This window comes from Pimephales promelas, chromosome 14, assembly GCF_988280905.1.
Source record: "Pimephales promelas chromosome 14, fPimPro1.hap1.1, whole genome shotgun sequence".
Taxonomy (NCBI): Eukaryota; Metazoa; Chordata; class Actinopteri; order Cypriniformes; family Leuciscidae; genus Pimephales; species Pimephales promelas.
Genome location: NC_142782.1, coordinates 21,977,502 through 21,991,751, shown reverse-complemented (window position 1 = coordinate 21,991,751; position 14,250 = coordinate 21,977,502). Strand labels below are relative to the sequence as shown.

The following is a 14,250-nucleotide window of genomic DNA, read 5'->3' as shown; positions in this document are numbered from 1 at the left end:
GCTACATAGGGACTACTAAACAGACTTTTTAAACTTCATTTTAAAGTGGAAAATACTGAAAAGTTGTACAAATGTTGCAAGTGTGGGTACTGGGACAGACCTCTTGACTTTAAATACATATGTAAGGTAATTTTGTGAACTACATACGTACAATAGATAATACACGATATTTTTATTGATTTCTTATTGTATCTTCAATGTTAAAGCAGTTAGGTCTTAAAGCATGTGCTTTTAATGAGAGTGCTTTTCTCTGTTTGCCTTTGCACTTACAAGCACGTTGCACATTATAAATCAGGTTTCTTGTTTTGTTGACCTACATTTGGATTCGCGCACGCGTGTGTGTTTGACTGCAAGTATGTATGTCAGTTTTGAGTATGTGAGCTCGTGTGTCTCGTGGCCCCTCCCCAGTAACAGCGTCTGCTCACTGTGGAAAACAGCCTCACTCGAACACGGAAGTGACGCCGCTCTAGAATCCCCTCGTACTTCCGATCTTCGGCTCTGCTGAGACTCCTCTAAGCGAACGGATCGGCTATCTGTCCCAAAATCTCTCTTCAGCCGACGTCGAGTGGCGACCCGACACGGTCCGGGAGGTGAGTAAAATCAGTATGTTGGGTATGACGGGGGGCTTTAAACGATCAGAGCAGCGGCTTTATCGAGCGAACAAAAATGGCCTTGTTTACATGCGAATCCCCGAGTTGGAGTGCGCGCTAGCGGATGACTGTGAATAAAGCCTTTAAAACGATGTTAAACGATCTGTGCATTCGCTTAAACACGTTGAATTAGACTATTTGCACTTCAAACCCCGGGATATGTGTATTGAAACAGTAAACATTAAGAAGGAGAAAGGATTCTGCGCATTGATCGCGCTGCTATGTGCAGTGCTGATCTAGAGTAGCAACAGCTGGTGCGGCCCAATTCATATTGACTGGAGTAAACAAAGCAGAAACCGTACTGTGAGTTTGCAGTTTTTGCTCACCCCCACCCGACACCTACGCACTTAAACCATGATCCCTAACCCAGCTGAGAGTGATATTATGCGTGCCACCCAGCGCCGCACGCTATTTATAGTCCCTGGTCAAATGTAAGACGGTGCCCGCGCTAGTGGGACTGGGCCAGGTCGTCCCATGACTGTGGGGTTCCAACCAATCCGGTACCGGACCGGACAGCTGCAGCCGCTCACCGACCCCGTGCTCACGTTGACTCGAATGTGCAGTGATTGCTTATTCAGTTGGAATCAGTGACTGTCATCACATCAGCAGGCGCGCGCGCGCACACGCTGATCTCTGTGATCATCTGGTGTGCGGACACGCGGCCTGGCCTGCTCCTGCTGTCCGGTTGGACTGTGTCAGTACACCGTGTAATCCGTTAAAACGAAGCACTAAGCCGCTCTGCATGTGAGTTTATGATTGTCTTGCGCTTAAAGAGATTCTTGGTGACCGTTAATACGGAGACAAACATCTACAAGTACAACCTTCACAAGAACAGCTCCTTGACCAGTGGTTCAAGCTTAGTGAGTGTCATTGAAATTGAGTACACTTGCAAGGCCACTTTTACCATTTAACTTCTCTCTTGGAATTACCTACCAATCCAAGTTTGGACACAACTACCCACTCATTATTATAGAGTGCAAAAAATGATAACTTACACCTTTAAAGACAGATGTATTGCAAGCTTTTAATCGATTTAATCGGCATTATCAATAGTTTAATCACTAGTTGTAAGCTTTGTAGAATTAAACTAAGGCCGTGTGTCCACCAAAGCATTTTTGCACGCACCTGGCGTATGTATTCAATTGTTTTCAATAGGAGGACCGCCACATATTTTAAACGCCATGAGCGTAACGAAGCGCTGAGCGTTTTTTCACGCTGAAGCGCCGAGCGCCCAGCGTTTTTTACTGGTCGCCGAGAGTTGAAAAATGTTCAACTTTGGATAAAACGCAGCGCTCATCACTGTCACTTTTTACCCAGCTGTCAATTCACAGTCGAGGAGGGCCGGGACTAAACCACACTGACCAACTGTCACAACATTCTTTCTGTACAATGACATCAACCAGCTGAGCTAACCAAACAAAATGGATGAAAAATAAATTTTTAGTATGAAACAAATTATCTGCGAAATCAGTTTCAAGTAAACTGTGCTACGGAATCGGATATTCTGTATCATAGCAACGAAACCTCTCAACGGAAAAAAACGCTGCGCTGCCAAAACGCTCTCAAGCGCCAAAAGCATGGCGTCTTCAGAAGAGCATCTTGAGTTTTAAGGTGGCTAAAAACGCTTTGGTGGACACAAGGCCTAAGCATACCAAAATTAAATTTTCATCCATTTTGCTCGTTTAGCTCTGTTGGTTGATGTAGATGTACTGAAAGAATGTTGTGACAGTTGGTCAATGTGGTATTAGTCCCACCTCTCCTCCAGTGTGATTGGACGGCTGGGTAAAAAGTGACAGTGATGATCGTTTCGTTTTAATGCTCAGCGCCTCGTTACGCTCATGGCGTTTAAAAACACGGCGCTCCCATTGAAAACAATTGAAAACAGTCGCCAGGCGCATGGAAAAACGCTTTGGTGGAAACACGGCCTTAGTTTAATTCTACAAAGCGTACAACTAGTGTGGGTCTTGTCCAGCTCCTTTCCCCCTTTTACTTCAGAAGCCAAAATACTTCCACACGTCAGCTTCAGCGCTCCACATCCTGAGGAGGAGGCACTCGAGGAAGTCTCCAGGTTTACACCTGACTGGTACCAGTCGATTGCTCTTTAAGGTTTCAGAGCTGTGTGACGCATTTGTGATCGACCTTGATGTAAAACTGACCGGAGGCCCTTGCCCGAGGTTGTAGGTTAATGCTCATTAAAGCTTTAGCCAACACAGTCTCACATTTGTCTTTGTCAATTTATTGCTGACAATTTATTTTAAATGTTATTCACCTTGTAACTCATGGCTTATAACCTTAATTTAGACTTTAACTACCCCTATTGGAAAAATACTTCTTGTTCCAAGGCTGCTGAGTAGGTGGCTCAGTGGAATACTTGATTCTGATTAGTCGATTGCTAGATTGAATGTATAAATATTTTTATAAAAAACTCTAATCAATATTTCATGTCCATGTATTTACTGCTGTGTATTAAATGGGGAAAGGTACAGTCAACCGGTCGATTTCACAAAAAATGGTTTACATAGAAATTCATAGAATCGTTGACCATTTAAGCATAAGCTTTTAGACATTTAGACACTATAAGGTTGTGAGAAATTTTATAATATACAAAATAATGTGTTTTTTTTTCTCTCTCTCTCTTTCAGTATTTTTTCTCTGTCTGAGCTAATCCCTCTCTCCAGTTCCTCATGAGTGACGGGGAGTGCGATTTCTTTTGCTTTTTTCGCTGCTGCTAAAAGCCACAGGCCCCCCTGGGATTGGTGGTGCAATCTGGGGCAGAGGAGCAGCTCCGTAGCTGCCGATTAGTGGAGAGCATCTGTCAGTCAGGGAAAGGTCGGCCCAGAGGGCTATGTCTGTGGATATGAGTAGCCAAGCCTCAGACAGTAACGAGGAATTCGAAGATGATGAAGACATCGTAGAGGGCGATATCCCTGATTATTATGAAGACCTTGATGACGACGTGGCGGTAGAAGAACCATTTGACCCGGAAAAGTACCAGTTCAATTGCTTGACCTACAGAGATAGTCAGAAGGTACTAACTGAGGAAGTCAACAATGTAGCCAGTGCCCTGAAGGTGAGTGACAATGTTTAGTAGGATTAGTGTTGTGACTGACAATATTTAGTTGTAATATTGTAAATAAAGACACTGTAAATGTATAAAATATTAAAAACTTTAAATAAAGACACTCCCTTCCTCTCCTTTTAGGTGTCACCAGCTGTAGCCAAACTGGTCCTTGTACATTTTCACTGGCAAGTGTCTCAAATACTCGAAAGGTAATTAAGTACAGCAAAGCATGCACACACAAATATGCATACTTGGGAAGTTGACTTAAAAAGTTAAATGGTGATAGTGGTGTGATATTCTAAACTTCATCTAAAAATTATTATTTATTTATTTTTTATCTAAAAATTATTTTTATCTCAAAATGATTTAAAGTTTAAACTTTTTTTTTTCAAATCCTTGTATAATAACACATGCTATTTTATGACATCTGAGAGACTACACTGCCATTCAAAAGTTTGGGGGCTGTAAGAGGTTTTTTTTTTTTTTAGAAGAAGAAACGTAAGACTTTATTTTATGGTGTCCTTGTTACATATGTTACATGTACAATACATACCATAATAATAACAACAGTAAATTATGGATAGTTACAACCCTAAACCTAATCGTACCCAAATCCTATAGTAAATGCATTAATGAATGTAGTTTAATTACTTCTTGCATTTTAATGGTTGTAGATATTTAAAATGTTTTCCATTTTCAGTGTTAAATTACTCCGTACTTAAATACATAATTACACTGTAACAATCACACTTTAAAATAAGGTGTAACCGAAGAAATTATTGGTTTTAATCAGCAAGGACACATTGAAAATGAAAAATGACTGTAAAACCAGTTATGTTACAAATTCATTTTTTTTTACTTTCTATTTATGAAAGAATCCTGTAAAAATATCAGCTTATTAAATGATTTCTGAATAATCATGTGACATTGAAGACTGGAGTAATGATGCTGAAAATTCAGCTTTACCATCACTATTAATATCATTTTAAAATATTAAAAGAGAAAACAATTATTTCAAACTGAATTGTTTTATTATATTACTGTTTTTACAGTATTTTTGGGTGGAATATTCCTTACTGCTAATACTGCTAAAATAATCACTACTTTCAAATATTTGTTTTCTGAAAATATTGATGTTGAAAATAGTCTGTCTCGATATTTTTCTTGTGTTTGAAGGTATAAGTCCAACTCTTCGCAGTTGCTCTGTGAAGCCCACACCCAGCCCACAAGCGCCTGCAGATCTCTCATTGTGAGTTCACATAATGTATGTCCATTTAAAGCTCCTTTTTACATTATCATTTGATCAAATATCAAAACCCCTAAACCTGAGTTCCAAGTAGACCCGTCGCGATAGTCAATAAATAAATTTTTCTGGCCGCAATTTCCATTTGCATGCTTGTTTGTTTTTCTCGTCTCTCTCTCTCTACCAAAGAGACTGGATGACAATTATTTATTGTTTTTGGTATATATTCAAGTGCATTTTTTGTTAATGGAATGAGTCCATTGCTTTTATTGTTTTTGGTTGTTTTGTTCATTTATTGTAGATATTTAAAATGTTTTCCATTTTAAGTGTTAAATTGTCTTTAGAAATAAAAGTTAATTGATCTTTGAAAAGGTGCACCCGCATTATTATGCCATTATCATTATTTTAGATGTAAATGGTCTCAGAACAACAATATTATAGTTTATTGCAATAATGTCTTGGACAATTTATCGTCCAACAAAATTGGTTATCGTGACGGGCCTAGTTCCAAGACACTCAACTTTAAAATGCAATGTTAAAGTGATTAAAAATGTGCAACTTGAAACCTGTTCTTTGTCAAATTGCAGAATGAATTGAGTATTGTGTGTGTGCAGTGTACAAAGTTTTAGTGAAAAGTGATAATGACCAGCTGACTATACTTCATCAAATCAAAAAATGGACATGAAATATTGATTCATGTTGAATTTATTTTGTTATATGAGAGAGATTTGAAATACAAGAAACCAACACAACTATGAATAAATGATTGTCTGGGACAAAAGTTTGATTAGACTGTTTTCAATCATTACTGTATCTTAGAAGTACTTTCTTCTCTTGACATGTCTGTGACATGTTTTCAGGCTGGGACGTCACTGCAGTGTGGGGTGTGCCTGCAGCTGGTCCGGAGAGACTCTCTCCTCTCTCTACCCTGTCAGCACTCCTTCTGCAAGGCATGCTGGGAGCAGCATTGCACTGTTCTTGTCAAAGATGGTGTGGGCGTCGGTGAGTATACACGTGCACTACATTGAGCACAGTGTGCAGTCTACATTGCTGCTTAGAACGATCTGGTTATCTGATCTCCTCTATGGATTTTGTTTGTCTTTAGAGATCTCCTGCATGGCACAGGAATGCTCTCTTCGCATACCAGAGGATTTTGTTCTTCCTTTGCTGCCCAGCGAGGAACTGAAAGATAAATACAGACGCTACCTCTTCAGGGACTACGTGGAGGTACCATACCATATCTGCTACCATAACTGTTATCTGCCAATTTTGGAGATTATTTTCATTTTAAAATGAGCTAATTTAGCCTATTATATCGAATTACTTTGCTTACATCTAACAGCTAGTTTTAAAACATTGAATTATTATACACTACCAGTCAATAAATTCCTTTTTTTAAAAGAAATTAATACTTTTATTCAGCAAGGATACATTAAATTGAGTAAAACTTTCACATTGGTCCATTTCAAATAAATGCTGGTCTTTTGAACATTTCATTAAAGAATCACGGTTTCCATAAAAATATAATAATAAATGTATGTTGAGCACCAAACACGCATATTAGAATGATTTCTGAAGGATCATGTGACGGAAGACTGGCATAAGGATGCTGGAAACAACATGTTTTACAACAAACCACAAAAAATATTACAGATCTCAAACTTTTGAATGGTAGTTTGTGTTAAATTATAATGTAAAAACATTTAATTTAGTTTTATTTTTATATTGGCCATTTATAGTGGTTATTAGCCATAACATGAATCATGATGACATCTCAAGTTTTATCACATTCTAGAAAGTCACTGATGACTCTTAACCTGTTCATGTTTGTTTGTGTCTGCAGAGTCATTTCCAGCTGCAGTTGTGTCCTGGTGCCGACTGTCCGATAGTTATACAGGTGCAGGAACCTCGAGCTCGTAGAGTCCAATGCAGCCGCTGCCAAGAAGTCTTCTGGTATTACACACCATTACACTTGCACACACTCTTCAATTCCTAGCATAATACATGTGATGTGAAAGAGTGCACGTGATTGCATGTGTGTTTTTTAATTGACTGTTCTTCTGGCTTCAGTTTTAAGTGCAGACAGATGTATCACGCCCCCACAGACTGTGCTATCATCCGCAAATGGCTGACGAAATGCGCAGATGACTCTGAGACGGCCAACTACATCAGTGCACACACTAAAGACGTAAAAAAACACACACAAATACATTTAGAATGGTCAAATTACATGTATATATACTGTCGATAGTTAGTTAAGTTTGATGGTTACAATATCATTAATATCCTTTTATCCTAATGTTTGGATTTTGTCCACAGTGCCCTAAGTGCAATATCTGCATTGAGAAGAATGGAGGCTGCAACCACATGGTGAGTAGTATATTCATTCTTTTCCATTACCTGCACACTTTGTAGTGCACTTAAAACGCCCAGCATGTGAGTGCTACTTTATTAGATTTTTGTTTTGTTTTTGAAAGAGGTCTCTTATGCTCACCAAGGCTGCATTTATTTAATAAAATACAGTAATAACAGTCATATTATTACAATTTAAATAGTGATGAAACTATCACTAACCACAATAAAGTTCCTGATTGTTAGTATTACTGTTATATATTTTTTATTGTCATTTAAAACCGTATTTTATTAACACGATTAAAAAACAAACCAAACAAAAAACAGTAAATACTGGAATGAAATGAAATAAATTGTGATTGGTGAAATACAATTGTGATGGGTGGTAATTGATTTTTGCCATCAGGAATTGATTGGATCATTGGATGGTTGTGGTTTGCTAAATTGCTGTGATGTCATGCGAGTGACAGGTTGTCCAATCATCGCACCAGGAAACGCTTTATCAGAGAAGAGATTCATTTAAAAATATTAATAATGATGAGCATGGATTAATTATTTATAGGGCTGTGCAAAAATTAATTGCGATTAATCGCATCAAAAATAAAAGTCTGTGTTTACATAATATATTTGTGTGTGCTGTATATAATTATTTTGTATATATAAATACACACACATGCATGTATATATTTAAGAAAATTTGTTATTCATATATAAAATATTTATATAATATAGATTATGTATTTATTTATATTTACAGAATTTAAGTGCAAATAATTCTTAAATATATACATTCATGCATGGGTATTTATATATACAAAATAATTTTATACAGCACACACAAATATATTATGGAAACACAGACTTTTAGTTTGGATGCGATTAATCGCAATTAATTTTTGCACAGCCCTAATTATTTATAATAAATACTGCAATATTCTATGAAAAATAGATTTGTTGATTTGTCCATTTAAACTCCTGGTGCAGCATAGGTTTTGTTTTGTGTGAAAATATGGCGGAAGGCAGTGAGATGTTTTACGGCCTTAATACGACAACAACTGCTTAAATTTATGACTGAATTAATTATGTGAATGTATCTTCAAAGGGAACCGACTGTCTTCAGAAAAGTTTTGATGGCATTTACTCTCTCATCTTACCTCCATTTACAGAGGCTACCAGGGAAAAATCTCAAATTATGCTGTTCCAGTAGTGCCACTTACTGGCAGAGAGTGGATTTACATTTTGATTCAGCCTGTCTGCCCTTTTTGACTTTAGACCAATGCGATCTGACCTAATTTAAATGCAGTTTGTTAAATTTGAACTTCTTGATGAAAAATAAGCTAGTGTGCATTCCAAAAATCTCAAATCGAATGAAGTATTTTTATTAATAGAGCAGATAAAATCCCTATAATCATGTAATCAATTTAACCTATATAAAATAATTTATCATTTGATCCCTTGTCTTAAAAATGGTTTAAATACTAAATGTGTAGTTTATTCACATGATCCTTTAGAAATCATTCTGATTTGATGCCCAAGAAACATTTCTAAATTTTATTCATGTACTCAAGATTTTTGTAGAAACTGCAATCCATTTTTTTGGGGCTTCTTTGAATATAAGGTTCAAGAAATATATATATATATATATATTTTTTTTGTAATAATTTAAAAATCTTTGCCGTCGCTTGTTTAATTGAGTGCATCCTCGCTGAACAAAAGTATTAATTTCTTTAAAAAAAAAATCAAACTGAGAGCAAACTTTTGAATTGCAGTGAATGTTCAGACTGAGAATGTTTTACTTAACATATCTTTTTCTCTCTCTTTCTCTTTCCAGCAATGCTCAAAGTGTAAACATGGTATGTTTCTTCCCAGTGATTTTGTTACTTGAAATCCCTTTTGATTAGTAAAGTGGTCTTGATTGTAATTGCATTGTTTTGGCTGTGTGTAGATTTCTGCTGGATGTGTCTGGGTGATTGGAAGACTCATGGGAGTGAGTACTACGAGTGCAGTCGCTACAAAGAGAACCCAGACATAGTGAATCAGAGCCAGCAGGCCCAGGCCAGAGAGGCCCTAAAGAAATACCTGTTCTACTTTGAGAGGGTAAGACAAAAATGAGAAATCAGAATTAAATCTCTCCAGGAGGATAGACCAAAGGCCACACTCATATAGGGTAGACAGGCATGCTAAACATTATCTTTGTTCTAAAACCTAGTATGAGCTCTTCAGGAGTGATCCTGACACAAAAGTTTGTTCCAAAAAGTAGGCAGCAACATTATAGTTTAATCGTTACAGAAAGCTATTGTGATGAGGTTCAGTGTTTGAGTAAGGAAGAAGACGGGTTGGCGTGACTTGGACTCGTGATTTATTTACCTCGCGCTCATTCCCACTGGCTTTTATCGGGTCCCTCCACGCCTATCACTGCAATCAGACACAGGTGTTCATCATCTGCACTTGACCTACCTACTTACCGCTTGGCTCCGCCTCTCTGTCCCGCTACAGACTTCGCTGGAAACCCCCCCCCCCCTCAACAATACAATAAGTGTTCTTTCTGTTTTGTTTTTCTAAGAGTAGCATGCTGTTAGTTTAGCAACATGCTAACAACAAACATCGTTTTTACGAGGAATTATGAGTCAAGTCCATTTCTGTGGTGCACATATAGACAATTTCACAAGATGTAAACAACACTGGTCCAGAAGCTCTTCCTGTTTCAGTTTTTAACACTACATAAAAGCTGGGATAAAATACAACCAACAGAAGATTTAAAACTGAATCAAAAAGTTAAACAAACATCTTTAAGATGTTTTCTTTACATGTGAAATAAAGAAAACAGTTACAAACTGAAACAGGAAGTGCTTCTGGACCAGTGTTGTTTACATCTTGTGAAATGGTCTATAGTTGCTGCCTATATAGTGTTCTGTTTCAAAAAGAAAGCTGCCTGTTAGGGAAACGAGAGCTCACTAGATTTTGGAACTGAGCAATTTTATCATTGTATTTATATTAGTGTTGTCAATTAACACAAGTTATTTATATATATATATATATATATATATATATACAATTTATATATTGTATATATGTGTGTGTGTGTGTGTGTGTGTATGTATATATATATATATAACTTTTGTTAAATGCAAGTAATCGCAAATAATTGATTTGACTGTACTATTTTCTTGCATCTATCTACTATCTTAACTGTTTTGAATTACTTTAAATATTTAAATGCAAGCATTAATCCTTGTATTGTCTGTGTGTGTTCAGTGGGAGAACCACAATAAGAGCATGCAGCTGGAGGCACAAACATACCAGCGGATCCAGGAGAAGATTCAGGAGCGAGTCATGAATAATCTGGGTACCTGGATCGATTGGCAGTACCTGCAGAATGCTGCCAAGCTACTGGCCAAGGTTATATATCTACTAATATAACTATTAAGATATATTTGGTTATTATTATTACTAAATAAAAATATAAACAATGTAACAGACCTTTTATTATTGTTATATTTCACTATTTAATATAAATTGAGTTATAAATTGAATTTATAACAAGTTTGGTTGGCAGATGTTGCTTTCCCAAATGCACTTTTATAAGTGACCTAAACTTACTGTGAACTTAAAACACAGATTATGAGCTGCTCGCATGTAAATGAACACAGTGCCGCTCTAAAACACCCTGTGCAACCTTTGCGATTTTGATTGTCGCACTAATGCCGAGTTCAGACTGCACGATTTTCAAAGCAGTCGGGTTGCTGTTCTTTTCACACTGCATGACTATTTTGGCCAGCATTCAGTTGCTTCTTTGTTCACACTGCACGATGGATCGGCGACAGAAGTTTTCACACTGCATGACTTTACAACAGGAAGAATCACTGACAACTCTGTCTAGCGCGCAAACTACATACGTTTCACAACAACCACACGAGATGTGACAAGGAAACAACGCGACATCACACGTGCAAGACCAGATTTCTCACGTGAGGTTGTGGTACAGCTCAGATGAAACGTCAGACACAAGTGCTCCTGCCAATTCTACTAATTTTTCTTCCATTTTTTGGGTCCAAATAGAAGAAGACTTTTTCTGATACAATGCCATGTTGATATGGGATCTATAACTCCTCACCGAAACTCCCCGCTGCTCAGTATCTTGCTCTCTCATTGGCTGTCAGTAATCGCCGATGTAGTTTTTAGTCAGAACACTTTTCACACAGCATGATTTTGAATCGCAGGCGTTGGCGACTCGTCGGCGATTCTCCCAGATCGCGTCTTTGCTCATTCACACTGTGTGATTGTCACTCTCGTGAACGAGCGCCGATTTGCCTGTGAATTCGGGCATTTGTCAGCGATTTCTCAAAACCTGTCAGCATGCAGTCTGAAAAAATGTGCAGTCTGAACTTGACATTAGCTATATTGTGATTTTGGTTTTATTTTGATTTAATCTTACGGTCCTATTCTGCAGACACAAGTGTTCATGCACAAGCGTCCATGTTTCCACACACTCACACTGTATTTGTTTTCTCTTAGTGTCGTTATACACTGCAGTACACCTATCCTTATGCCTACTACATGGAGTCTGGACCCCTCAAAAAACTGGTAAGCCACTGCGTTAAGTGTGTCTCTCATTGAAGATCAAATCTCTTTAAGATCTGTCATAATGGGAAATCTCATTTTTATTCCCTGTAGTTTGAGTATCAGCAGGCTCAGCTGGAGGCGGAGATCGAGAACCTGTCATGGAAAGTGGAGAGAGCAGACAGTTATGAGAGAGGAGAGCCAAGTGCTAATGACAGAGGGGTGAGAGATGGAAGAAAGACTGAAGGAAGTTGTGAACAGGAACTAAAATAAAAGCACAAGTTAATCTCTTTATTTTCTCTCTCTGCAGGATCTGGAAAATCAGATGCACATTGCTGAGCAGAAGAGACGGACACTGCTGAAGGATTTCCACGACACCTGAACATCCATCCAGAGAGTCTACGTCAAGTTCGCTCCTCTCTTAACTGTCTTGCCCCCTTCTCTCCAAAGATACCCCTCCACTTTTTTTGTCTCAACTACACTGCGTCTCAAAATATTTTGTCCATCTCTGTTTTTCTCATTTATAGCATCTCTTTTCAAAGCTGTATTTTTATCCTTTTTATTTTTTTTCCTTCATCCGTGCCCTTTTTTTTTTTTTTTTGCTTTGTAATCTTTACTTGGCTGCAGGGTTTGAGAATAGCACAGTGTATCCTAGCATTTTCATACACAAACATTGCATTCTCACATCCCCACGTCAGCTGACATTACACATGACACATGCGCACCCACACACACTCAAAACACTCCACCAAAATGGTCTAACTCATCTTTTCCTTCTCCATTGCTCCTGCCATAACTCTATTCTTCTCTCTCTTGCTTTCTTCTCGTGTTTTTTTTTTCTTTGAAAATGGCTGTTGATAGTTAGATCATTTAAAAAAAATCTGAAAATTTAAAAAAAGGTGAAAAACAAATGATGCTGTAATTTTCAACGGTTGTACATTAATACAGAAATAGAGTTACTGAGAGAAAGTTTTTAAACCAGACAGTGACTCTTGTGTTTTCTTGTGTACACACACTTTTTAAGATGTATTTGCGCAACACTACAGTTTTGGAAAGAACAAAAAAATTCTACCACGGGTACATTTATTTGATTAAAAAACAGTAAAAAGTGTAATCTTGTGAGTAGTATTACAATTTAAAATAACTTTTCTATTTTAATATATTTTAAAATGTAAGTAATTCCTGTGATGGCAAAGCTGAATTTTTTAGCGTCATTACTCCAGTCTTCAGTGTCACATGATACTTCAGAAATCATTTCAATATGCTGATTTTGTAGGATCAGCTCACTGAAGATTTTTTTTATTAGTAAATTATTTAATTTATTTTGTTATTAATAATAATTTAATAAATTATACCACAATTGAAATGGTTGTGCTGCTAAATGTGTTGTGAAGAACTGATTATATGATCAGTCTTTTTCAGGATTTATTTTTTATAAAGTTAAACATTTATTTGAAATAGAAATCTTTTATAACATCAAATGTCTTTACTGGCTTTTCAAATTCATTTAATGAATCCTTGCTAAATTAAAGGTTTTTTTTTTTTTTTTTTTTGAATCAATGATCCCAGAGTTTTCAACTATAATAATAATTTGTTACATTTTATATAACGCTTTTCTGGGTACTTTTAGACGGAGGGATGAAGTCCATCAGTGTACTAATAACATTGAGTAAATGTAGTTTGTGCATTTGAAATGGCATATGAATGTGTAACCACAGACTTTTTCAACCAGAGTTGCCTGTGACACTACTAGAATGTCAGAGCTGCCGTATTTGAGTACTTTTATTTTATTTTATGCTAAATGTTTTAGACTGGATTGAAGGTGGCACATTGGCACAAACTGAATACTTGCACTGTTCTTACAAGATAATTACTATAGGCAAACCATGACCATGAAATACAACATTAGATTTTTATAGAAGTGAATAAACACAATAGTGTTTTATGAACCACTTTGTGATTTAGCTCATCTCTGGGCACATTATTTAATTTTTTTTAATTTATCAAAAGCCAAACATACAGAACAAGAAACAGATGCAAAGTCAAAATTTCTTTTAGAGAAAAAAACTTACAAGGTCAATAAAAGGACAAGGTCTGGAACGTGTAAAAAATATGTTTAATTTTACTATCAACTAGTGAAGATTGACTGTTCATGACTTAAATATTCCAATGAGTTAGTAAAGAAGTAAATGTTAAAATAAAACTATTTCACAGTAAAAAAAAATAACCTTTCAACGGTGTTTGTGTGCTCCAGTCTAGAGTCTAGACTCGAGGGGCATTAACTTGTGTGTCATCGCGCGCTCCCGGCCCTTCATATGCAGGTCAGTTCACTCATGCCAAATAAAGTCAGCAGCAGAGTGGCGAGATAAAATTAAATCGAAGTA

General features: G+C 36.9%; 1 protein-coding gene across 2 annotated transcripts; it reads left to right on the top strand.

Annotated features, from left to right (window-relative positions):
- Positions 1-408: 408 nt before the first annotated feature.
- On the top strand, positions 409-12,849 carry arih2 (ariadne homolog 2 (Drosophila)). Of its 2 annotated transcripts, none has more exons than XM_039678850.2 (15): positions 409-590; positions 3,293-3,720; positions 3,853-3,920; positions 4,888-4,960; positions 5,815-5,956; positions 6,060-6,181; positions 6,798-6,907; positions 7,025-7,142; positions 7,274-7,324; positions 9,138-9,159; positions 9,252-9,403; positions 10,562-10,705; positions 11,822-11,890; positions 11,981-12,088; positions 12,177-12,849. In XM_039678850.2, exons 2-15 carry the CDS (start codon positions 3,496-3,498, stop codon positions 12,246-12,248), a joined length of 1,476 nt encoding a protein of 491 aa, XP_039534784.2. In that variant the 5' UTR covers positions 409-590; positions 3,293-3,495; the 3' UTR covers positions 12,249-12,849. The 2 variants fall into 2 exon arrangements, with proteins under 2 accessions (XP_039534784.2, XP_039534775.2); XM_039678841.2 differs by having other exon boundaries at positions 451-590; positions 4,888-4,975.
- The last annotated feature ends 1,401 nt before the right edge of the window (positions 12,850-14,250 follow it).

Excerpts from the sequence above, each read along its gene's own strand:
- arih2 (XM_039678841.2), top strand. The coding sequence starts at position 3,496 with ATGTCTGTGGATATGAGTAGCCAAGCCTCAGACAGTAACGAGGAATTC. Across the intron at positions 5,957-6,059 it reads CAAAGATGGTGTGGGCGTCG|AGATCTCCTGCATGGCACAG; the intron begins GTGAGTATACAC and ends GTTTGTCTTTAG. Across the intron at positions 7,325-9,137 it reads ATGGAGGCTGCAACCACATG|CAATGCTCAAAGTGTAAACA; the intron begins GTGAGTAGTATA and ends TTCTCTTTCCAG.